At 48.7% G+C, this 23,845-nt stretch overlaps 1 protein-coding gene across 1 annotated transcript in view; it reads left to right on the top strand.

Annotated features, from left to right (window-relative positions):
• The first annotated feature begins 5,282 nt into the window (after window positions 1-5,282).
• The window catches only part of LCP2 (lymphocyte cytosolic protein 2), a 46,938-nt gene continuing 28,375 nt past the window's right edge, over window positions 5,283-23,845 (top strand). The window contains exons 1-3 of the mRNA XM_007171377.2: window positions 5,283-5,542; window positions 9,587-9,649; window positions 14,699-14,745. Coding sequence (XP_007171439.2) covers window positions 5,465-5,542; window positions 9,587-9,649; window positions 14,699-14,745 — 188 coding nt within the window. The 5' untranslated portion in view covers window positions 5,283-5,464. The remainder of the gene's footprint in view (window positions 5,543-9,586; window positions 9,650-14,698; window positions 14,746-23,845) is intronic.

Below are 23,845 nucleotides of genomic sequence, written 5' to 3'. Positions count from 1 at the left end.
GTCTCACGGAAGGGCTAGATAGACAAACTGCCAGTTTTTCTAGATGCATCCTCTTTTCCCCAAACCCCTAACCCACTCTTTCTAAGGGATCCATCCTCTGTTCCAGGAACATGCTCATGGGAAAGCTCTGACACTCACCCCCAAGAAGGTGTAAAGGACTGAAGAGGCCAAACAAGGTGACTCTCCCAGGACAGAGTATTGGAAGATGCACTCTGTCTGCGTCAAAAATCTGGAAGGTCATATATAAACTGGTGGTCAGGGCACTGATATTGTTAAGACAGGTAATGCAGACAACATCAGGGGCTCCAGAAATAGTGTGGCAGCCACAAGCACCAGGGCCACAGTTGAGGCAGGAACGTCCAGACTGAAAGTCAACAGCTAAGTGACTTGCCAAGACTGAGGGAAAAGTGGTGAAAGTAGAACAGATGGAAACCCACCTGGCCCTGAGCTGGCATTTCTGCTCCATACTGACTCGCCATGGGAACTTGGGCAGGTGAATTCTGGTCTCTCAGCTTCTATAAAATTGCCATCTACTTACTCATACGTCTCTTGTGAGGGTGAAATGCGCTGAGAGCTATAATGGATTTGAGCCATGCTGGGCTGCTGGCCTTGTTGGTCGCAAATTTTCTCTTCCTCTTAGGGGCAGGTATGGGCTTCCTGGGCCCACAGCTCTCCCTGGGAGAGTGCAGCCAGAGTAAGCCACGGTCACCTTTGCTGGGCTACGGGTAAAATTGCTTTTGCCTTTCTGGCACCCACTCTGCCCACTCCTCCACTGCCTTTCTCCAGCTTGCCCAAGGAAGAGGGGGAGGGGGAGGGGGAGGGGAGGGGGAGGGGGAGGGGGGGCAAGGTTTTTTCTCCTCTATCAAGCAGAGAAGCTTGTCTTCCCCTCTCTGGTCCCCTGCCCACAACCCACCCACCCTTGCGGGCAGCTGGGGAGTTTCTCTTCGCAGTGGAGCTATCTGGGGATAGGCTGCCCGAGTGAAAAACAGGGCAGACGAGGAAGAGAGGCTTGACAGGAAGTCCCAATAAGCAGTTCCTCCCACCCACCTTCGAACTTCTGACGCACCTCAGCCCAAACAGCAGAGAAAGAGAGACACAGAGAGAGGATGAAAAAAATATATATATATTTTTGAAACGAATGAAATTGTCAGGTCTGAGGAAGTGGAAAATATTGCTCTTCGTTGTCCCACATGCAGCAGCTGGTTCATGCTTTCCTCCTGCATATCCCAGGCTGCGTGTGGGGGGCGGGGTGGGGACCGTGTCCAGACTGGGGTGGCTCTCAGGACACAGAGTGCAGTGCAGTCTGGAGAAGGGTTGCCCGGGGCTTGCCTGAGCCCCTCCCCCCATCCCTCCCCCCCTCCCCCAGCCTCCAGGAGTGATGGTGAGGACGGCCCCTGCACATCTGGGGTGGTTGTGTGGCAGGCCGGTCCCTCCTGACACACGCATTCCCAGGCAGGGTCCCCAAATTCTGTCTTAGTGTATGGCTGCCAGGTGCATGGAACTGCCCCCGCTCAGCAGAACGGTCAGGGCCCCTTCCTGGCTCTCCTGGCTGGATCCTCCTGTGTGAGTGGAGCCCTTGGTCGTCCAGAAGGATTCCACACAGATGGTGCTTCCACTGCCAGCCTCTGAGAGTGGAGGGGAAAATGGTCTCCTCCCTGCGAAGGTGACAGCTGCAGCTCTCGTCCCCACTATAGACAAACCCACAGGGGCCCTAAGGAAAGTTCCAGTAGCGATTCACCTCGGCCTCAGGTGATACAAGTTTGGTGGAGGTGAGACTGGAGTGAACCCACATGGGGGCATTCTCTCCACGGTTCGCGGGGTCCCTAGACGCCACCTTCTCTGAGCCACATGCCACCACCTTTGTCTCTCTCCCCCAGGCAACACCCTCTGTCCAAATCACAACCAAATAAGCACATCCTCCCTTCCACCTTCTAGCTTTGTAGGTACCTCTCCTAAGAAGGTCAATACATTCTCTCCTCCAAAGTCCCTACTTGCCATCTGTCCCGGTCTCTACGTGACAACTCCTTCCCCTGCCCCCAGAGGCTGCAACCCACAAGACTCTTCTAATAAATTGCATATTTTTCTCACCTCTACGATTAGCTGTGAAGAAAAGCAGTTATCTCCTCATCTAATTCTTCTGCAGTTTAGCAGGAAAAAGAGAGAGCTTCAAGTCTGGACGGTGTGGGGTGCGGCAGGGGGGATATTGGGAGATCCTCCCCCCAACTCTGGCGTGCAGTGTGCTGTTCCCATATCCATTTTTTGTCTCTAAGATCTAAAAATCTGACATGTTACTCCCTGCAAGATTTGCTGTCTTATCCACAGGCTCTGTTGGATGCATATTTAAGATTGTCTATGCCACGAGCCCCTGTCCCCGTGTACTGATATGACATTGTTCTTAGTGTGCACAGACTGCCCCCTTCCTAACCTGCAGGCAGAGATTAAAAAGCCTGAGAAGACCTCCACTAAACCTTTTAATTTGCTTCTTCATGAGTTCTGGGTTTCCCCACCTGCCTGGGGGAGACAGAGGTGGGAGAAGGTATCCGCCCCCGAGGCCATGGCTCTACATCACTGTGCCTTACCTGCTCCCCGCTCTCTGCTCTGCTTCGTGCTTGAAGCCAAGGCCCATGCTCTTTGGAGGATTGTTGTGAGTTGGCCCCAGCCTTCCTCGCCATGGCATACCCTCTGCTGTGGGCCGTTCCCCGAGGCTGCTCTCATGACCGCCCATTTTACAGGTGTGGAGACTGAGGCTGGGCCAAGTGAGCCAGCCTGTCGAGGTTCACCCTGGCGTCCTGAGCCTCTCTTGGGGGTCAACTAGCCCTGCCCCTGGAATTTCTGGAACCCTCCAACCAGCGACAGGAGATGTGAAACTCGTGAGTGTTGGGAAATTACCGAGGACTGGGGAAGCGTAAAGGCTCCAAGCTGAAGCAAGCTGCTTCCCCTTGTGCCATCTGGTCTCCCGGCTCAGCTGTCCTTTCTGGGGAAGGGGTCTGTGACCCTGTGGGGGGGGTGGTGCACTCACCAAAGTCCTGCCTTGTGGAAAGTGCTGTATCCTCTTCTTAACTGCTCCTAATTGCCACCCTCACCTGCTCTTTGCGGAAGACAGACTGATAGAGAGAAAGTTACACAGACTGGAGACAGAGCTGGGTTTGAACCCCTGCTCCACCTTGTGCAATTTACGTAACATCTCAGAGCCCCGAGGTGGCAGAGAGGTGAAGGACAGGGGCTCTAGGCTCAGAGTTCCAGACAAGACCTGGCCTCACAACCTACTTGCTGGGTGCAAGGGGGGCAAGGAACTTCACCTCGCTGAGCCTCAGTTTTCTCTTCTGCAAAGTAGGAGTGGTAATAGTGCCAACAATTAAATGTCAATTAGTGCAGAGTCCTTAGCCCACTCCTTGGCACGTGTGAAGGATTCCCTGTCATCCAGGTTTCTTAACTGCTGTGTCTCTCTTCCAAATGGGCTCTACAGATTGTCCATCTTGGCCACGTTTATTGGATGATTCTTCCAAAAGAGCCGCATATTTAGCTATACCTTAATTCCAACTTCTGCTTTTCTATAGATTTGCATTCTTGTGAGTGTGGGTGACCATCATTAAAAGAAATTGCTTCTCCTTCTAAGGATGATCTTGAATGTTCCTTTCCACAGGTGTGGTGTGTTTTTTTGCTCATGAAGTACAACCCAACACACACACACACACACACACACACACCATATATCACACACAGGTTCAGAATGTCCTCCCTCGGCTGCATCTTCCAAGGTCCTGCTTAAATCCCAGCTAATTCCATGATATTTTCTTTGATTGCCTTACTTGGAGGTGATTATTCTCTCTTCCTGTCTTTTCAAATGGTTTTTTATCATTTGCTGCTCTTCTGGGGATTTGAAAAGTGAAGTGACCTCTCCCACAAGCGGCGGAGTTTTGAACAGCGGGCCATGCTCTCTAGAGCACAGTCAGTTGCTGAGAGCTCTTAGGTACCAGCCCTGTGAGGAGTGCTCGGCCTGGGTTGCCTCAGTCGATGCCCCTGGCACCCTCTGAGGTGAGGATGACATCAGCTCAGGTTCATGAACCACTTCCATAAAGGTGCTTGGCCCGAGACAATGTGCAGATCTCATTTACACAACGACCTTGTGAGGCTGGTACGTTACAGTGAGGGTCCTTAGATTGTGTCTAAGAAGGAAACTGCATGGCCAAAGCTATCCTTGAAAAAGCTTCAGGAAGACATCACCTCAGGGGCCAACCTAACATCACTCGGTAAGTGCAACAGAGCTTTGTTCTTTCTTTAAGCATTGGGACAGACAGTCATCTGTGTGTGCCTGTGCATGCAGCACTAGATGAGCGGTGAACTTGTGTTTGGAGGCTGTGAAGTTGTACAAATGAGTTTGCTTTTGACACTGGACTCACCCTCAGTCAAGGAGATGCTCAGATATAGGAAGCGTACAGGGTCTAAGAAACCAACTGAGAGAACCCAGATTCCCATCTCCTGTCTCCAGGGATATGCTCTTTAGATAGAATATGTGGAGGAATAAATAGTAAGTAGAATATACGGTGGGAACAATAGTGACTAGAATATATGGCAGCATCAATAGCAATCGGTATTTTTTTCTTTTAACTTTTTTCCCTTAAGTTTGTCTAGTTAAATGCATCTAAGTTTTATGTGCATATGAAGCAATTCTTCTGTTCCTGTATTTCAGATATGGAAACTGAGCTTCCTAGAGTTTCAGCCCTTGCCTGAGGTTGCCCAGCATGGAAAGAGTCAGAGCAGAAATTAAGCCCGGCTCTGCCCAGTGGATCCCCTTTCTCAGTCCTGGGTGCCCAACTCACTGGCTCACAGAGGATCCTCTTGTAATAACTATAAGGAGGCAGCGAAAGAAGCTCAAGTTTATCCATTTGAGAGAAACTGAGGGGTGGTTGGAAAGCATTAAAAGGTCATGCTCCTTCCCCTTCACTGATGTGGGAGATGGTCTATATTTTAGGTCAACCGTCAAATTAGATTTTCATCTGCAAAGACCCAGCCAAGAAGGAATGTGGTTTAGACATATGGATGCCAGGGATTTTAATGGAAACCTATTTGGACTCCCACTGGAGTCTAAGTTCTCTTCATCGCCCCTCCCACTGGGCTGGGGTGGATGGGGCCAGTGGGGAATTACCAGCCTGTAGCTCTCTCTGCCTCTCAAGCCCCCAGAGCTGGGCTTCCTTGTTTACTTATTTAGAGCCCAGCAGAGGAAGTGGTAAAGGAAACTTGCTGAGTCGTTTTCTGAGAAGAGACCATATTTGTTCTCAGAGGAAGCCGTTGCTTTCTGGGATCTGGCTATAGCAGAAAGGACATCGGCTCCAGCAGAGCTTTTCCAGAGGGTACCCGGGAGTTGGAAGAGCCGAAGACGCCTCCACGCTCTGGATTTGGGGTTCTCTGTCCATGGGTGCAACACCCATGCTCAGTCGGTGAGCTGCGTCCCAGGAGAGCAACCATGGCATTCAGGAACGTGCCCTTTCGCTCCGAGGTCCTGGCCTGGGACCCTGACACCCTTGCAGACTATTTCAAGAAGGTGAGCCTTGCTGTTTTGTGGGTGGTAGGGCTGGGCAGAGGCTTGAAGATGGAGTCCGGGCAGAACATGAGAGGCGTGAAAGATAGCAGTGGAACTTCCAATCCCGGGCAACCTCGTCAGTTGAGTGAGCGCCACTGAGTGCTCCAGCAATGCGTTCTGGGGAGATGGGAGGCCCTCAGAGGGACAAGTATCTACTATGTGCCAGGGCTCGAGTTTGTGCTCTTCAGGCACAGTCCCAGCTAAGCCTCTCCAAGATTGCTGTCCTCCCGGCTCAGCTGCAAAATAAGCTCAAGGAGGCTAACTGGCCCAAAGCCCCAGGGACTACATGTGACAGAGGTGAGATTCTAGTCACACCTGTCTGGTTTCAAAGTCCTTGCTCTGAGGCTCAGAACTGCTGTAACAACTAGTGAGATCAAGGCTACTTGTTAGAAAGGGGAGACATGGAGTCCTGGGGGTAGGAGAGAAGAAAGGAAAGGCTAGAGGCTGTGATGAATGATGCTGGAGATGGCGTCAGGGCAAGTCATTGCTCATGACCTTGAAAGAGGGCTGTTCAAGCCCTTACCTGGACAGAGTGTCATTGGAGCTTTATGAGGCAGGCTGGGAAACTGACATGAGCCTCAGACTATAGCTGGGGAAACTGAGGCCCCTGAAGAGGAGAAGGTTGGCCAGGAAGGGTCAGGGGCCAAGCTGTGGCAGAGTTGAGTGTTGCTATCCTGCCTTCCAGCCTTGAAGGTGCTCAAGGATCCTTGTGTTTGGTCATCTGCTGGTGGGACCACAGGTCACATGTCTGCTTGGGCAGATCCCAAGTCACATGACTCAGGGACCCTCTATCCCTGTCCAAGGGATACGATGTCTCGTGAGGGACAATTGAGCTTCTAACACTCCCACCTCTGGAGGCTGGCATCAGATTCAGTTGTTACTCCATATTATCACAAACATAAGATTTAGGTCAAGACCTTAGAGGTTATCTAAGTCAACTTCTTGTTTTTCCTGGGATGGAGTAGGCTCCCAGGGTCACATAGTCTAACTTGGGGTCCATATGGTACCAAGGTATTTCCTGTCACAACTGTTCTTCCCTAAGAAAAATGTGAAAATGTTGAATTGGGTGTGGCATGATAGAGGCACAGCCCACAGATCCTGTTATTTGCTGCTTTTTGTGCATCTCGTTTCTGTTATTTTTCCCTCATGAAAAGGTCATAATAAACTTAGGTTTCAGCATGGTGGGTGCAAAGATCATTGAGGTAACTGACTTTTGAAAGAGGTTTCTAAATACTTTTCTTAAATGTAGACCAAGTAAATTAGGGCCACAAGTGAAATTTGCTAAGATGCTATAAAGCGGCATATTACCTCAATAAAGAAAGGAGAAAAGAATTGAGAATTAGCAAGTCATACCTGGGGATGGGCTGAGAGGCACAGATAGGCCCCTCTCCAATGTGGGAAGGAGAATTACACAAATAGTACAGCAGCTGCAGAATCCAAGGGTAAAGTTCCCCTTAGTAGAGAGAGCTGGACTGCAGGTCAGGGTTGATTCAGGAGGACGGCCCTCTGCCTGAGCTGGAGGAAGGGAGAATTTTCTTCTTGGCGACCCCAGACTCCAGGTCAAGTCCACAGAACCTGGACAGCTTTCCCCTCCCAGCATGAAGGGACTGAAGGCAGGAACAAGGAGACTGAGGGGCACCTGTGATCCAGGAACCCACAGACCCAGGTAGACATCCCTCAAACCTGAGCATCTCAATTCCCTCAGAGAGAAAATGCAAAGAGAACTGACCGTGGAGTCATTTAGGGATGGATCTTAGCCAGCAAAAGTCCTATTAGCAGGTGTAATTTCTAATGAAGCACTGGGGCTAGGTCCCCCTTGGAGGCACCTCCCCAGCCAGCTCTGGAGTCAGACGCACCTTGGTTTGAATCCTGGCTCTGCCACCTGCTAGCTTGGTGACCCTCCTGTTTTTACTTCACCTCTGTGCCTCGGCTTCCTTGTCAGTAAGCCAGAGATAGTAACAGTGACTAACCTCATGGGATTGTTGGGAGAAATAAAGGAAATACGTGTGTGAGGCCTCCAGCAGAGACAGGGGGCCAATTCATGTTCAGTCTTCCCTTTCTCCTGCTCTATTCACTGGGCCCTTGCTGGGGACTCCATGCAGAGCAGTGGGCCTTGGTGTCTTACTGTCTCAAATACATGCAGCTCATCCTCTGTCTGGAACGTAAGACCCTGAGGACTGAGGTCATGTTTTCTATTTCTTTAACTCCTCCAATTCCTTTTGACTTGGCAGGAAGGCATCCCTGGGCCATGCAGTGGGGAAGACTCTGGCTCAGAGCCATAAATTCTAATCCTAGCTGTGTCCCCAACTCACTGTGTGACCTTAGGCCAGTCCCTTCCCCTCTCTGGGCCTCAGTGGTCCCATCTGCAGCACCAGGTACCTGCTCTAGACCAGCGCCAACCAAAGCTGGGCACTCATAAGAATCGTCTAAGTATATGCTAAAAGAACAGAGTCTCATCCTCTGGCCTAGACATTACTGGCTCAGAATCAAACTCCCAGGCGGGCCCCAGTCTGCAGGACTGTCTGTCTATCTAGAGTCCAAGTCAGCACTCTGCAAAATCAGAGATTCAGCTGGTAATGAGGACAGTTAAAATGATGAATTAAAGGCAGTCGAAAATTCCAAGAACCATGCCACCGCACAGCATATGCATAAAAGGGGTGTTTGGGGCCCTGCAGAGACTGCTTGCTTTCTATATGACTGCTAAATCGCTTTTTCCGAGCTTTCTAATATTCATCCTACCCTGTCAGGCCATGAGGTTACAACAATTGCTCTCACTCTTTAGATTTGTTGGCCATAAGAAAAGGTCATGATTTTAAGTTTGCCCCAAAAGAAGGCTGCCACAAACTGTGAGACCCGTACTTGAGAGGACAAGCTAGAATTCTCAAGGACAAATATTTTACCTTAAATAATCTATCTAGAAACATCACATTTAGAGATATTTCAAATACAAATGCTTATGTTGTTGAGGGTGAGGTGAAACAGACACCTGCTTCAATTGTCAATTGATGTGACTCTAGGAAAGCAACCAGGCCCTAAAAATGATCATTCCTGTTGATTCTATAATTCTATTTTGAGAATCTAACTTCAGCTATATAAAATAGAAGAAAAAGCTGTATGTAAAAGAATATCCATGATGTTTTTTGATCTGGTATGTTAAGCTGCACTTAAATCTGGTCACTTACTGTATGTAAGTTATACTGTTATTAACTAAAAGGAGAACATTCCTTGCTCTGAAGCCCGGTTGTCACCTCTGTCACCTGCCTACCCATGGAACCTTGTACAAGTTACTTGACTCTTTGTGCCTTTGACTCTCCATTTGAAAAATGTGAGGCTTAAATGACTTAAAACTGGTTTAAATACTTAGAACAGTGCCTGCCATATAGCAAGTGTTCAGTAGTTGCTAGAAGTTTGTATTATCATTATTGGAGCAGCAGTTTGGGAAACAACTTAAATGTTCAGCAATAGGGAACAAACTCAAATAATGTTCAAAATCAGTTTGCAGTAACATGAGGCAGTGCCTGTATTTTTCAGGAGGAAAAGTCGAGGTAACAAGATTGAATATGAATGATAACCTCGATTATGTTTAGAAAGATGCTTAGGAAAAACCACTGAAAGAAAGACACCGCCATTTTCACCGAGGTTGTCTTTGGGTAGCAAGATGATGGATGCTATTTATTTTCTTCTTTCAGCTCTTTTCTGCTTGCCAGAGGAGCGTATGGCCAGCCCTTTGAAGCTCTGAAGGCGCTCTATCTGTGCCCCAGCCCTTAGGGGTTGGCCCCAAGGCCTTAGACAGGCAATTGCTCCATTTCAGAGAGTCCCAAGGGGTTAGTTAGTGAAAGCAGGGCTGAGGTAGGGACGGGGCCCCTCTGTTAGACAGGGGAGGGGAGGGGGGGGCCTGGCTAGCCACAAGTACCACAAATTGCTAAGCTTCTGGGGCAGGCGAGGGATGGGGACCAATGGCATGAGCCTGCCCTCACTGACAGCACCTCCCGTCCTCTTTTTCAGCTGAACTACAAGGACTGTGAAAAGGCTGTGAAGAAACATCACATTGACGGGCCGCGGTTTTTGGTGAGCGCTGGCGAGTCCGACACATTGAGACCAAAGCTGTCCTGCACTTTAATCAATGGCTGCAGGGCCAGCTGGGCTACCCTGTCCCTGGGGATGCCCAGGGGCAATGCCTGTCTTCAGGATTGCCACGCAGCCCGTGGCCTTCTTCAGTTTTGTATGAACGCCTCTCTCATCACCTCTCAGGATCCTCTTATTCAGGATACCTCCCAGATTTTTCACTCATACCAAGGTACATTCTAAAGTCAAGGTATAAGGAGGAATCCAATTATAGTTAACACACACACACCTCTTGAAAATCTATTCAAATACCACTCATACTTTTTAAGAAGGCCAAGGGGAAAAAAGATCATATGGGAGAATAGAAGATTCTCTTTTTCTACTTCTCACGCTGGGGTACATACTCACTGACTAGAATAAAGGGTAGAATCACCCTCCTTATTTCAATATGTCCCTCTTTCTCTACTAAATTCACATAGTTGGTTTTGTGCCAATTAAACACACATGTGGTATGGCTTTCTCCACTCCATTATATTGCGAAAAGCTTCAAGTGTAAGACTAACATGCAGCTGTATATTAAGGACTAGGCCACTACATAGAAAGGGATGCAGCTCTAATTGGTAGAGTTAGAGACACTGGGTAGTGGCTGGGGAGGTGGTCTGAGCATTTCCCCTAAAATGACACCTTTGCCGATGGGTAACAGAGACCCTGACTGCACCAATCTATCCCTTCTGGTCATGTTTCTTCATCATTTAAAAAAGAAGTAGGAAAAAGACTTCAAAGGTCTCATGGGGTAGATGTTCCCAAATTGGATTTGGAGTCGGGGGGCAAGTTAAGCTGTGTTTCCTTGTAAGACCTAGTCAACAGCAGTGAGGGAACTGAACCATGAGACTTCAGGGTTGCAAGGGGCCAGAGAGGGCACATGTTCTAGTTCTCCACCCAGCACACCAATCCATTTCCTGTATTGCATCTCTGCCACCAAGAGCTTCTTGAATTCCTTCAGTGATAGTGAGCTCACTACCACCCATAGTCATCTGTTCCTTTCTGGTCGGTTCTTAAGTCTCATGCCAAGACCAAACCTGTGCCCCTTTTGGTCTGAGTTTTGTTTTCATGTGCCATGTAAGACGTGTTTATTCACTGCCCCACCTAAATCATTCAGTCATTCACCCTGCCATTCACTTGACAAGCATGTTCCTGAGCTTCTTTTACATACCAGACCATGCCATGTGCTGGGAATATAGAGATGATTAAGATGTGTTTTCTGCCTTCCAGAAGCTTGTTTTATAGCAGGAAGTTATCTTCAGGAAGGCTCCAACCACCTCAGTTGCAATTGAAGAAACATGTACAGAGGTGTGATGAGACTTATTCTAAGTCACACACCTAGTAATTGGACTAAAACACACATTTAATTTAATATAACCATGCATAAGTTTTTAACAATGCTATTTCTTTATACTGAGCTTTGAGCCAATAGAGTTCTGGGGGTTTTATTGTTCTTCTTCTTGCAAATTACTGCTAAATCTGAGTATTTCCTTCTGATGCCTTTAGCACGGAGAACAGAGACTTCTCAGGGCTGAGTCGAAAGAGAGTAAGACATCTTTCTTGAGGATGGTCCCAGTTGTGGTCCTGATGCCCTGGGTCACCTTGAATAAGCACTTGCCCTCCTTGAGCTTCTCCTTGCTCCCTCCTCTGTTAACAGAGCACATTGGACTGGGTGGGAGCGGGTGACAGTCCGTCCCAGCTCTGGGAGTACCCCCAACGCTCCCCTTGTGAGCTTCAGGCCTGTTAGGACAGGGTTGTTGCCTTGGTTGAGGAGCTTTGCCTCCTCTGCCCCAATATCTGGGACCTGTCAGGCCCTCAGAGAATATGCTGCATGCTCTAATCACTGTGTGAACAGGAAGAAGTGGAAAGAGGGGCTCGAGGAGCCAGGAGAGCGGGGAGCAGAACCCAGGTCTGACCCGGCAGCTTCTGCTGAGACCACTCTCCGACCCAGGTGCTCTGGGTACAACTTGGGCTCTGATCTGAGCTGTATTATCTCATCTATATGAGATGTTAGACTTCAGGTTATATCTCACCCTTTCCAGATTTATAATATCCAGGACCATTCTGCTATTAGAAGCAGAAGTGGAAGACCCCAGTCTTTTTCCCTCTATCCCTCCCTTCCTCTTTCTTTCTTTGATTCCCTCCTTCCCTCCCTCCCGTCATCCCTCCCTTCCTCCCTTCCTCTCTTCCTCCCTTCCTCCCTCCCTCCCTTCCTTCCTTCCTCCTTTCCTTCCTTCCTTCCTTCCTTCCTTCCTTCCTTCCTTCCTTCCTCTTTTCTTCAGTGTAGGATCTAGCAGGTCCTTTGAATCTGTTTTGCTGCCAATTTGTTTTCCATTGAGAAGTCTGGTGAGGGAATAGGGGTGCTGCGCTTCCAGAAGGTTGAAGAAGAGGAGGCCATGTGCTTGGAAGCTGTGTCAGTTAGAAAGGTATGCGGCTGCATGAAACAGAAACTGAACCACAGTGGCTTAACCAAATAGAGGCTTATCTTTCTCAAGTGATAAGAAATCTAGAGTTAGGCACTCGAGGCTGGTGAGCTGTTCAAGGAAGTCATCAAGAACTCAGGCCCCACCCAGCCAATGGAAACCATTGGTGGCTTCTGTCCTAATGGTTACAAGATGGCTACTCCATCTCCAGGCATCACATCTGCATTCCAGGCAGGAGGAAGGGGGAAAGGGCAAAGAATAAAAAATGCAGAAATGCATGGGGAATGCATTCCCCCTTATTTTCAGGGAGACTTTCCCAAAAGCTTTATCCAGTTAGACTTCAGGTTATATCTCACTGGCTGCAATGGAGTCCGGTGACCTCAGCCATATGCAAGGGAGTCTAGGGTGTTAAATATTTTGAACTGGGCACATTTACTGCCCTGAACAAAATCCAGGTCCCATCAGTAAGGGAGAAAGAGAGTGGATATTGAGTAGGCAAGCAGCAGCACCTGCCACATTGCCTCTCCAGGTGGGGTGCAATTCTCAGCTTTCCTTTCTCTCGTGTCCCTCTTGAGGACACACTCAGCATATAAGCATACTCCTGCAAAGCCACAAGTCTAACTCCAAGTCATTGTACAAGTAACCCAGAGTTTCCAGACTTTGCTAAAGGTCTTTGAAGGAGATGGAGGAGGGGGTTACATCACATAGCAAAATTCTCCAAAAATTGTGTTTACCGTCTTCCATCTTTCCTCCCAATTCTTATACCTGTTCTAAAGGCCTTTCTCTTTCCTAATATCCTCTGCCTCTATGTCTCCAGCCATGCTCACATGCTCACCTTCTCCTTCACATGCTTTCTGAAATTCCCTCAGCTTATGTCCTTGACTCAGCAGAACAGAAACTGCCCAGTTCTCAGCATTCATCCCTCTGGCAACTCCCAGGAAGCCCTCCACTCATCATGCCACACTCTGAACAAGAGTCTTGGTATCCTCCCTGAGAAGGAGGTAGCTCTGGAGGGAGGGGATGCCATGGCTCAGTGATGCAAAAAAAAAAAAAAGAAGAAGAAGAAGTTAAGAATTTTGACCAAGAGCCTGATTGTCTCAGGACTCTTGGCAAACTCCCTCCCCAACCCTGCCGCAGGGTCTGATATGGGAGCTGGGTCAGACACTGCTCCTAAGAGCTGGACCAGATGAGGCCATAAGCACATTGCTAAGATGCCCCAGCCCCTGTGCTCAAAAGGAAGCTTGCCCAGCTCATCTCAGAAGGCAGCCAACAACCTGCCAGGCAGCTCCCAGCCCAGAGCGGAAGTAGAAGCAAAGACACTAACATCCAAGAGCCAGCCAGACCCCAGCTGCTCCCTCCCCCGGGACAGAAATTACTCACCTAACCTCCATTTATCACTCACAAAAGGTATGTCAGGCACTGAGCCAAGCACAGGACATACGTCATCTCATTCAATCCTCACAACCCCTGAAACGGGGCTATTAATATTATTATGGTTCCCATTATACAGATAAGGAAACTGAGGCTTAGAGAGACTAAGTGTCTGTCCCAAATCAGACAGCTGCTAAGTGAAGGAACCAAGATTCCAAACCAGCCTGTCTGACTCCAGAGCTCCCGCTCTAACCACTGGGCTTCTGGCCTCAATTAGAATGTTAAGGAGGCCCCTTCTTTGCCTCGGCATTGGTTCTATGGAGAGTGTGCCCACCCTTTTTTCTTCCTCCTCCCTTTCAGGTGCCTTCTTCCCTCACCACCTGCCCCCAGCACAGGCCACTGGGACCCTCAAAGGGCTTGGACATGATAAGAGTGAAGCTTGCAGGAAGAAAATAGACAATGGAGGCCATAGAGCAGGGTCCCAGCGCCAGCTCCACCACCTACAAGCTGGAATCCCCTTACAACCCCGGGCCACAGCTTTCTCACTAAAATGGGAACAATGCTGGTAGTTTCTACATCACAGGGCTGATGTGAGGATTAACCAAGATGCTGTAAGGAGAGGCCCAAAGTCAGTTCTTCACAAATATGAGTTTCGTTCACCTTTCCCCTCTTGGTTCCCTCTGGACAGCCTCTTTATTGCATCCTTACATCTAGAGAATTCTACTAATAACGCTGGTGAAAGAGGCAGTTGGGGTGTGATGGTGTTATAAGGGCACAGATTCCTTCTCCAGGCTGGCTTCTCATAGCTGCTCCATACGGCTGCTGAGAGGGGCCCTGAAGTCTGGGGTGAGAGTCTAAGAAAGATGTCATGACATGGCCAAGCTCAGCCCACAAAACAAGTCCTGTGTGGTCCCACAGATTTGGCTCTCATAGTGTTTGCTGTTTGCTTCAGTTAAAATTATTTGTCCATATTTAGAACTCAGGACATTTCATGTAAGATCCAGGTTTCAGGATTCCCTTTGAAAAAGATCTGGCAACACCAGGCCCACAGGCTTTTATGCACCATCTAGAAGCTGCCTGCTTTGGATGGGTGAGTGGGGTGTACTCTGCAGTTTGCTGCAGTCCCCACTGTTCCCTATTGTTTCATACCATAGTCTACTCACCAGGCCCAGAACCCTTTCCTGTGGGTTGTAACCTACTGCTGTCTTCATTTCAGAACCTGGCAGAGAATGACATCCAGAAGTTCCCTAAGCTCCGGGTGCCGTAAGTATACCCCCTCATTCCTTGGGTAGAATGGGGAGTAGTCCAGGGGGAGCTGAGTCAGTTATCTATCACTGTTGGTTTGAAACAGGAAAATGAGGAGGAAGGGTGAAGGCAAGGACAGGGTATAGTGAAGAGAAGTTACAAGATGACTTGAGAAAAAGAAATAACAGATCTAGCCCAGCTGATGTATTGGCTGCTCTTGCCAAAGATAAGCCTGACTCTGGACCACGTTTTCATTTCCTCTCTTCCCAGTGGGGTGGGTTGGCCTTTGAAAATAGTACTGGAATCAAAGATCTGAGATTTCATCATGGTGTCATCACCAACTCAGTCATTGCTTAAGTTTTCTGGACCTCAGTAAAATGAGAGAGTTGGACCCGATGAAGGATGGCAATGAACTTCCTTTTGTCTGTCAGTACTGACTGCTTGGAATGGCTGTCACGGGCATCGTGTTGAGAAGAATTCTGAGGAAAGGGGGGCCATTTCTTATGTATGACATGGGTGCTAAAACGGGAAGTTGCAGTGTGCCTATTGTACCATGTGTTTTCTGTCCCTCTAGTAGGAACCCTACACGCAAATGCTTATGGGAGCCAGACAACTGATAGAAATGGGTGAAACGGGTCAGGTTGAAAAATACAAAGCCCTATCATTTTTCCACCTTTGAATAAAGCATGGATATGGAGAACGATTTCTCCACTGTAAGAAAAATAATAGCACGATTATGATGATAAAAGAGGTAATCAGCACAAAGCCTCATCGTTGGTGGACAACAGGGAGTGGTGGAGACTGTGGCAAATTGGAATCATAGTCTCCATCCAAAGGGAGCAGCAGCTACTCAGCTCCAGTCAACCTGGACCCAGTGATGCCCAGTCTTCGAACTTAACAAAAGTAGCAAGAAATATCCGTTTTATGCAATGTATCTCAATGTTTAAATGTTGCTCAAATATTTTCAAATATTGTAAATGCCAAAGCGAACATATCTCTGGGCTACATTTAGTCTGGGGGCCATCAGTTTGAGATCTCTACTCTAGACGTCCTCTGAGGTCCTTTCTCTCGCTCTAAAAGTCTCAGAGCTCACAATGATAAAAGGGAAGTAGGTCAATGAAGTAAGAGGTTGAAAAGTTGCATGTGTAGGTAGACTGCCAGAGTAGCTCAAATAAGGAGAATATGACTCTCCGGTTTCCCTCACCGGGAAGGGTGAAGAAAAAGAAAGGAATAAGGATTTGCCTTTGGTGCCGCCTAGCTCCAGGGGCAACTATTGTTGAAGAATCCTTGTTCTTCTTTAGAGTTTTTTCTAGCCGCAAGTGGCTATTTAAATCTAAATTAAATTAAAAATTCAGTTCCTCAGAGGCACTAGCCACATTTCAAGGGCTCAAAAGCCAGATATATTGGTGACTACTATATTGGAGAGTACAGATGTAGAACATTTCTATAACTATAGAAATGTGGTGCTCTAGAAAAAGACCATAGTTCCACGTAAAGGAGAGACCTTAACATACAGGAGTGAGAATTGGTGGCTGGTGGGCCAGAGTCAGCCTGCAGGCATGTTAAGTTTGGTCCACACAGAGTTTTAAAATCAAGAAATGGCATTAGGAAAGACTTTGGGGAAGAAGGGAACTTAACTTGGATCTTGAAATGGCATTAGATGTGATCAGATGAAAAATGGTTAAAGGACATTCTAGAAACGGGGACTATATTGCGAAGGCAGGGCACCAGTGCATTTGCTGGAACTGCAAGTAGGTCAGAGCAGCTGTGGCGTATACATGGGGAAGTAAAAAGTAAAAAGACCACAGTGACTGGTCACAATTGTGAAGGATGCTTTGAGCCGTTCTAAGGAGTCTGAGAGTGTTGGTGAAGTGAGTTCACCAGGGAGAACACTAGGTAAAACCTGCATCTTGACTCTTCCCGGGGCATGTAAAAGATGATTCAGAGGAGGGCTCAGCTGGAGGCATGGAACCCAGTTAGGAGACGATGGCTATGATTCCACTATGAGATGGGAGCTTCTCCTAGGCTGTGGCTATGAAGATGCTGGAAGGAGGGGATTTAGTCAGAGCAGTAGAAGAAAAGAGATAAGGCAGGCACTTTTAACTGGGAAGATCCTTTTTAATCTTAAGGCTGAGCTCAGCTGACATCTGGATGTTTGAGAGCCAGGAGAAGGAGGTAGCGTGAGAAGCAACTGCTAGTTAGTGCAGAAGAATGATTCTAAACACTCACATTGGTGAGGTAGAGGTGTGGGATATTTCTTCAGTTACTTGAAAACTTAAACAACTTGGCCTGCAGTAAAATCCCCCTCTGATGTGCTTGAATGTGTGTCCCAGAGAAGCTATGGGGCCTGCCCATGGAACACGAAGGGTGAACGTGGGGAGTGATGGGGAAAGCATCTGGGGAAGGTCTGGGCTGCCCTAATTAGGTGACTCTGATAGTGACCGTCCCTGGCATAAATGTATAATGAGTACCAATTCCATCTCTACTTCTGTGAGCTCTGTGCCCGGGATGAGTCCTAGACCACCCTCAGTTTCCAAGTCTATAAAGTGAAGGAATGAGTTACATGAACTGCATGGGCTCATTCTTTTAAACGATATTATTAAAGATCTGAGCAGGGCTTCCCTGGTGGCGCAGTGGTTGAGAATCTGCCTGCCAATGCAGGGGACACGGGTTCGAGCGCTGGTCTGGGAAGATCCCACATGCCGCGGAGCAACTAAGCCCGTGGGCCACAATTACTGAGCCTGCGTGTCTGGAGCCTGTGCTCCGCAACAAGAGAGGCCGCGACAGTGAGAGGCCCGCGCACCGCGATGAAGAGTGGCCCCCGCTTGCTGCAACTGGAGAAAGCCCTCGCACAGAAACGAAGACCCAACACAGCCATAAATAAATAAATAAATAAAAATTAAAAAAAAAAAAAAAAAAAAGATCTGAGCAGGCAGAGAGGAGAGCTTAGTGAGTAAAATGCAGGCTCTGAGGTCAGACAACTTGAGACTAAATTCTTCCATTCACTAGCTGTGAGTCTGTGGACAAGTTATCTGAGTTCCCTGAGCCTCAGCTTCCTCATCTGTAAAATGGGGACAATAATAGAACATATCTCAAAGGGCCAGTGGGAAAGTTAGAGGAAATAATGGGGAAATAATAAAATGTACTGAAGATGTGTTAGCTATTCTAACCATTTTATGCAAAATCCCGAAGAGCACAATTTCAGATGTTTACTAGTTATTTTATCCTGCTAACTGGGGAGGATGAAAGAATAGAAAGGCATGGGCTTCGGAGCAAGGGAGATCCAGGTTCTAAGGCGGGCTCTGCCTCCTACCAGCTGTGGGACTCAGGCAAGTTGCTTCAACACACTGAGCCTCAGTTTCCTCATCGATAGAAGAGGAAAGAAGGAACTCTCAAGGAATGGTGTATATGAAGGAGACGGCCCACATAAGTTGCCTGGCGCTGTCCTTGATAAGTAGAGATAGTCAGTGCTTATTTGTTCCATTCCCTTGTACACAGGTTCGTTTGCCCTGGATCATTACCCTAAAGGGTGATAGAAAAGAAATTGTGTTTAGGTACAGCAGACCAAAACAAGATTACACTCCTCTGAATACCTCAATTTCCTTCCCTGATGCTTAGAAAGTCAGTACTAAATAGATTTTGTAAGCAGGCAGCTTCTGGCGAGGAAGCCTTCTCTGTCTGAAGATATAGTCACTCTCTCAGGACATAGTTTCTCCCACAGACATCAAGGACAATGTAATGGAGGAGGGTTTTAAAATAAAACAATGTCAACCTCCTTTTAGAGGACCTAGCCTGACACCAATGGTATAGCTGAGCGTGCTCTGGTTAAATCGATAGAACACGTGATAAAATCTGCTGGTGACCATTTGGAGTTGGTTTTTTTTTAATGCTATAAGTTTTATATTTAAAATAATATAGTGTAACAAAAATAAGGAGAGGGCAGCAATGTGGTGGTGGTGTAGGCAGCAGATAGGCATTGGATGATTCTGTTTATAACATTAATGCACACTGTACCCATTTACCGATAGTGAAATTAGGCTGGGAAAAGCTAACATCCAATCGGAGAGGTAATGCAGTCATGCCTGTTGATTTGTCTGTCTTCTGATAAGGCTGTCGGTCTCCTAACCTCAGAGACAGCCTCCTGTCTCATCTCCTCAATGCCTACCTAAGATAGAAAGACAGCAGATGATGGGGGCGGGGGAAGGATGGAGGAGGGTCCCAGGGCTGAACATGACATTCTTTTTTTTTTTTTTTTAACATCTTTATTGGAGTATAATTGCTTTACAATGGTGTGTTAGTTTCTGCTTTATAACAAAGTGAATCAGTTATGCATATACATATGTCTCCATATCTCCTCCCTCTTGCGTATCCCTCCCACCCTCCCTATCCCACCCCTCTAGGTGGTCACAAAGCACAGAGCTGATCTCCCTGTGCTATGCGGCTGCTTTCCACTAGCTATCTATTTCACGTTTGGTAGTGTATATATGTCCATGCCACTCTCTCTGTCGCATCTTACCCTTCCCCCTCCCCGTATCCTCAAGTCCATTCTCTAGTAGGTCTGTGTGAACATGGCATTCTTGTGCCCATGAAAGAATGTGCCCAGCCCCCAGCAGGATGGAGACGGTGACAAGGCCCCTCTGTCACACGCCCGCCCCACTCCCATTCACTGGCTAATCCCTGTCGAGGTGCGCAGTCCCTCCCACATGAAAAGTGCTTCCTCTCCACCGACCGCCGCTCCTCCTCCCCAGTGTGAACCCAGGACACTTGACTTCTGGTTCAGTTCCATGTAAAAACCATCATGGGACCTTTGACACACACTTCCCCAGCGCCTTGCTTTCCTTGTTGGTAAAAGTGGGGATAATTCTTCTTGGCTACTACCCAAAAGGACTGTGAAGTACAAGTAAAATAAAACTTGTAAAACTGTTGGGCAGAGGACATGCCTGAGAAGTGGGGAGACCCCGCTGTGCCCTCAAATTCTTGTTTCCCCCTCACGTGCCTGGTTCTACACGGAGGCCTGAGTCCTGAGGCCTATGTCCTGGCGTCTCCCTGGCTCCCCAGGTGATAGGACAGAACTTTGGAAGGTTTGGCTCTTGGTTCAAGGAGGCTGACTTTTTTTTTTTTTTTAACATCTTTATTGGAGTATAATTGCTTTACAATGGTGCTTTAGTTTCTGCTTTATAACAAAGTGAATCAGCTATACATATACATACATCCCCATATCTCTTCCCTCTTGCGTCTCCCTCCCTCCCACGCTCCCTATCCCACTCCCTCTAGGTGGTCACAAAGCACCGAGCTGATCTCCATGTGCTATGTGCTGCTTCCCGCTAGCTATCTATTTCACATTTGGCAGTGTATATAAGTCCATGCCACTCTCTCACTTCGTCCCAGCTTACCCTTCCACCTCCCTGTATCCTCAAGTCCATTCTCTAGTAGGTCTGTGTCTTTATTCCCGCCCCTAGGTTCTTCATGACCATTTTTTGTTTGTTTGTTTAGATTCCATATATATGTGTTAGCATACGGTATTTGTTTTTCTCTTTCTGACTTGCTTCACTCTGTATGACAGACTCTAGGTCCATCCACCTCACTACAAATAACTCAATTTCGTTTCTTTTTATGGCTGAGTAATATTCCATTGTATATATGTGCCACATCTTCTTTATCCATTCATCTGTTGATGGACACTTAGAATGCTCAACATCATTAATCATTAGAGAAATGCAAATCAAAACTACAATGAGATATCATCTCACACCAGTCAAAATGGCCATCATCAAAAAATCTACAAACAATAAATGCTGGAGAGGGTGTGGAGAAAACAGAACCCTCTTGCACTGTTGGTGGGAATGTAAATTGATACAGCCACTATGGAGAACAGTATGCAGGGTCCTTTAAAAACTAAAAATAGAACTACCATACGACCCAGCAATCCCACTACTGGGCATATACCCTGAGAAAACCATAATTCAAAAAGAGTCATGTACCACAACGTTCATTGCAGCTCTATTTACAATAGCCAGGACATGGAGGCTGACTTTTAAAGGAAGAGTTTTGTTCCTTTAAAGAAGGGTGACACGCAGAGCGAGAGCAAGTTTAGGACTGAGAACGTGGGCTGGGAGGCGGGACAGGGGTCACAGAGGTGGTGTCAGAGGACAGAGAGGCTTTGAGGAGCCGGAGAGGGCAGCGTGGAGCAAACGCAGACTTCTGCCCAATTCTGGGCGTGGGAGAGACCAGCGTGCCCCTGAAACAGAGTCAGGGGAGCAACTCCCCGTCTCCCCCCGAGCCCCCTGCCTCGTGGGAGTAAGAGGAAGCCCATCTAAAGCTCAGGCTGTGCAAGCTTTGGTAAGAAATACATTTAAGTTGTGTGCTGGTACATGTGACAACACGGGCAACAGAAATAGTGTTCATGAAATAATATCGACTGTTACTGTGTGCTGTGGGCTCTGATAGTTTCTATCTGTTCTGTTTCCTTCCTCTCTCCCTCCTTCCTCCCTGACTTCCTTTCTGCCTGCCTGTCTTTCTTTCATAGCTTCCTTCCTACTTCTGTGTGACCAGCAAAGTTGACTTCAAGACCCACTTCAAGACCCTCTACCCACAGCTGGTAAAGTACAGGGACCATTGAAAGGGAGCCCCAGGTCTCCTGGGAGAACCCTACAGGGACCACATCAAGCCAGACTGAGACCCTGTATTCTGCTCCTGCCCCCCTGACCTCACTCCTCCTCCTCTTCCTCCGTCTCCTCTTCCTGGTCCTCCTCCTCCATTTTTATTTTTTTAAAAAAACAATTCCAAGAATACCAGAATGACAGCAGTGATTTCACAACCTTTGCAGACGGTAGGAATCACCCATGTTACTGGGGTGCTTGTGTAACTGCCACACCCCACCCGCACCCCGAGGCATCTCTCCTGGAGGCTCCGATGGGTTAAGTCACCAGTGGGCTCAGTGTCTGTAACATGTAATCTCTATGGTCAGGCGGGTCAGGGATTCTCTAAGTAGGGCCAACCCTCTTGTTTTGCTAATGAGGAATCGAGGCCAAGGGGGGTGGGCGGCAAATGCCTTGCCTGAGGTCACACTGCCCTTGGGCAGGATGCTGCAGTCAAACTCAACAAGGACCCACCATCCCACCCTCCGTACCTTCTAACATCACCAGAAGAGGCCTTCAACTGAGAAGTCAAAGACCAGCCCCCATCACACAGCAAGCTAAGGGATGCAACAGGGCTGGAACCCAGGTCATGGCAGGATTCTGTCTCCTGCCATGGCCTGACTTCCTGTGGAAAATTTCGCTCCACTTCTGGGGCTAAAACAGACGAAGCAGAGAGAACTGTGTCTACCAGCTGCCCAGCCCCCTCTGCCTTTCTCCCTGGTGCTGAGTGTGGCCTGAGGTTTGTGGGGGAATGAGTCACCTCCGGCCACTCACTGTCACTTGGTCCTCTGGGGATGTGGGAGTCGGGGACAACCTTGAAGGTTTGCACACACAGGTAGCAACAACCTCCTGCTCTGTCCACCAGCACCGCTGCCCTCTGCACTCACCCCCAGCAGTGGTCCCAGCTGACTGGGAAGGTTGCCCTGAGGCCCCCCCAAAGCAGGAGGCCCTGGGCGCCCGTGTTTGCTGCAGGCTGGGCTGCCAGCCCCTCTCTGGCTCTGCTTGCTCTCAGCTCTGTGTTGCTCCTCTGTGTGTCCTGTGGTTTGACATTTCCTTCCTTCACCAGTTAGGAGCCCAGCAGCTTCCAGCCTGGCTGCTGAAGATACCAGTAAGCAGAGGAGCTGCAGAGAGCAGGAGGTCTTTTCAGGATCAAAGCAGCTGTGCGAGCCCGTCAGGGCCTCCCCCCTCCCCCTCCCCCCCTACACTCTGCAGGGATGTGCTGCCCAGCATCCCCCAGTTCAGGTCTTGCTGAAAAGTCACCTCCTCCCAGAGGCTTGCTCATTTTCGATTGCAACCGCACCCCACCTATGCACTCCTTCCACCCTCACCCAGCCCGCACCTCTGCTGCATGTGTGTACACACAGCTCTCACTTAGAATTTCACTTCCTTAAATGTTCGTTGTTTATTGTCTGTCTCTCTCCGCTAGCAAGTAAGCTCCTCGAGAGCAGGGATCTCTGTTTTGTTCACTGAGGCACCTTGAGCCCCAGCAGAGCTCCTGGCACTTAGAAGCCCTTGAGTGCGTGCTGTTGAATGAAGGCGTGACTGAATGGGGATGGCGGCTGCAGCCATCACAGACGCACCTGGCCTGGGTGTGGGACACCGCACGTCAGAGGAGGGAGGAGAGGGACCCCCACCAGCTTCTCAAAACCATCGCTTAAAGGAAACAGAAGAACCAGGAACAAGCGCTCTGGAGGTGTGATCAGGAGGCCGCTGGGAAGCCCCATCCCCAAGCATCTCCCGGTGAAGTGTGAAACCCCAGCAATGACATTATGATGGAGGATTAAACGCTGTCCTCTCTCCTTCTCTGTCCTCTAAAGTTCCCAGTGGATTTATTAACAATTCACTTATCCTGTCACTCGAATGAGTTGGAGGGTTCCGAGCAGCAGGTCCCGGGGAGCAAGGAGAAGTGGGGGGACTGGCGGCCTGGGGGATGATGGGGGACGCAAGAAGTGGTGGATGCCAAGACTACTTCTGCTCACTTAGCAATTTTGTTTTAGGCCAAACTTGTTACCTTGAGGTGGTCACTTCAGCAGAAGCAGTGTAGACCCCGGGTCATTTCCAGAGGGGCTGCAGGCTCGTTCACCCCCAGGGGGGCTTCTGGCATCAGGGGCACGAACACGGGATGTGGTGTGTTCAAAGTGTGCTGCTCTGGAAACTAGGGAGCCTGGCTTCCGGGGCTGGTGCATGTGGTGGGGAGAGGGTGGCCTTCATCACTAGCCCGCTGTGCAGGCCGGTCCCGTCCTCCGTCTGGGTCTCTGTGGTGCTATCTGTAAAGTGATGCTGGACTAGATCACCTCTGAGGCTCCTCCAGCTGCCCCAAATCTCTAGGGAACATGAGCCTGTTTACTGATGAGGGCTCCCTTGGTCACAGCAATGGTGCGAAGGGCGGCTGGAGCTTACTGCTAGGGCATGCCAGAGGTGCCGTCCCACTCACAAAGGCCCTTCCTGTCCTGGGGTTTGGGGATTTGCTAGTTCACAAC

Source organism: Balaenoptera acutorostrata, chromosome 2, assembly GCF_949987535.1.
Source record: "Balaenoptera acutorostrata chromosome 2, mBalAcu1.1, whole genome shotgun sequence".
NCBI lineage: Eukaryota > Metazoa > Chordata > Mammalia > Artiodactyla > Balaenopteridae > Balaenoptera > Balaenoptera acutorostrata.
Note: the sequence above shows the minus strand (reverse complement) of the source record. Positions and strands in the feature narration are given on the sequence as shown.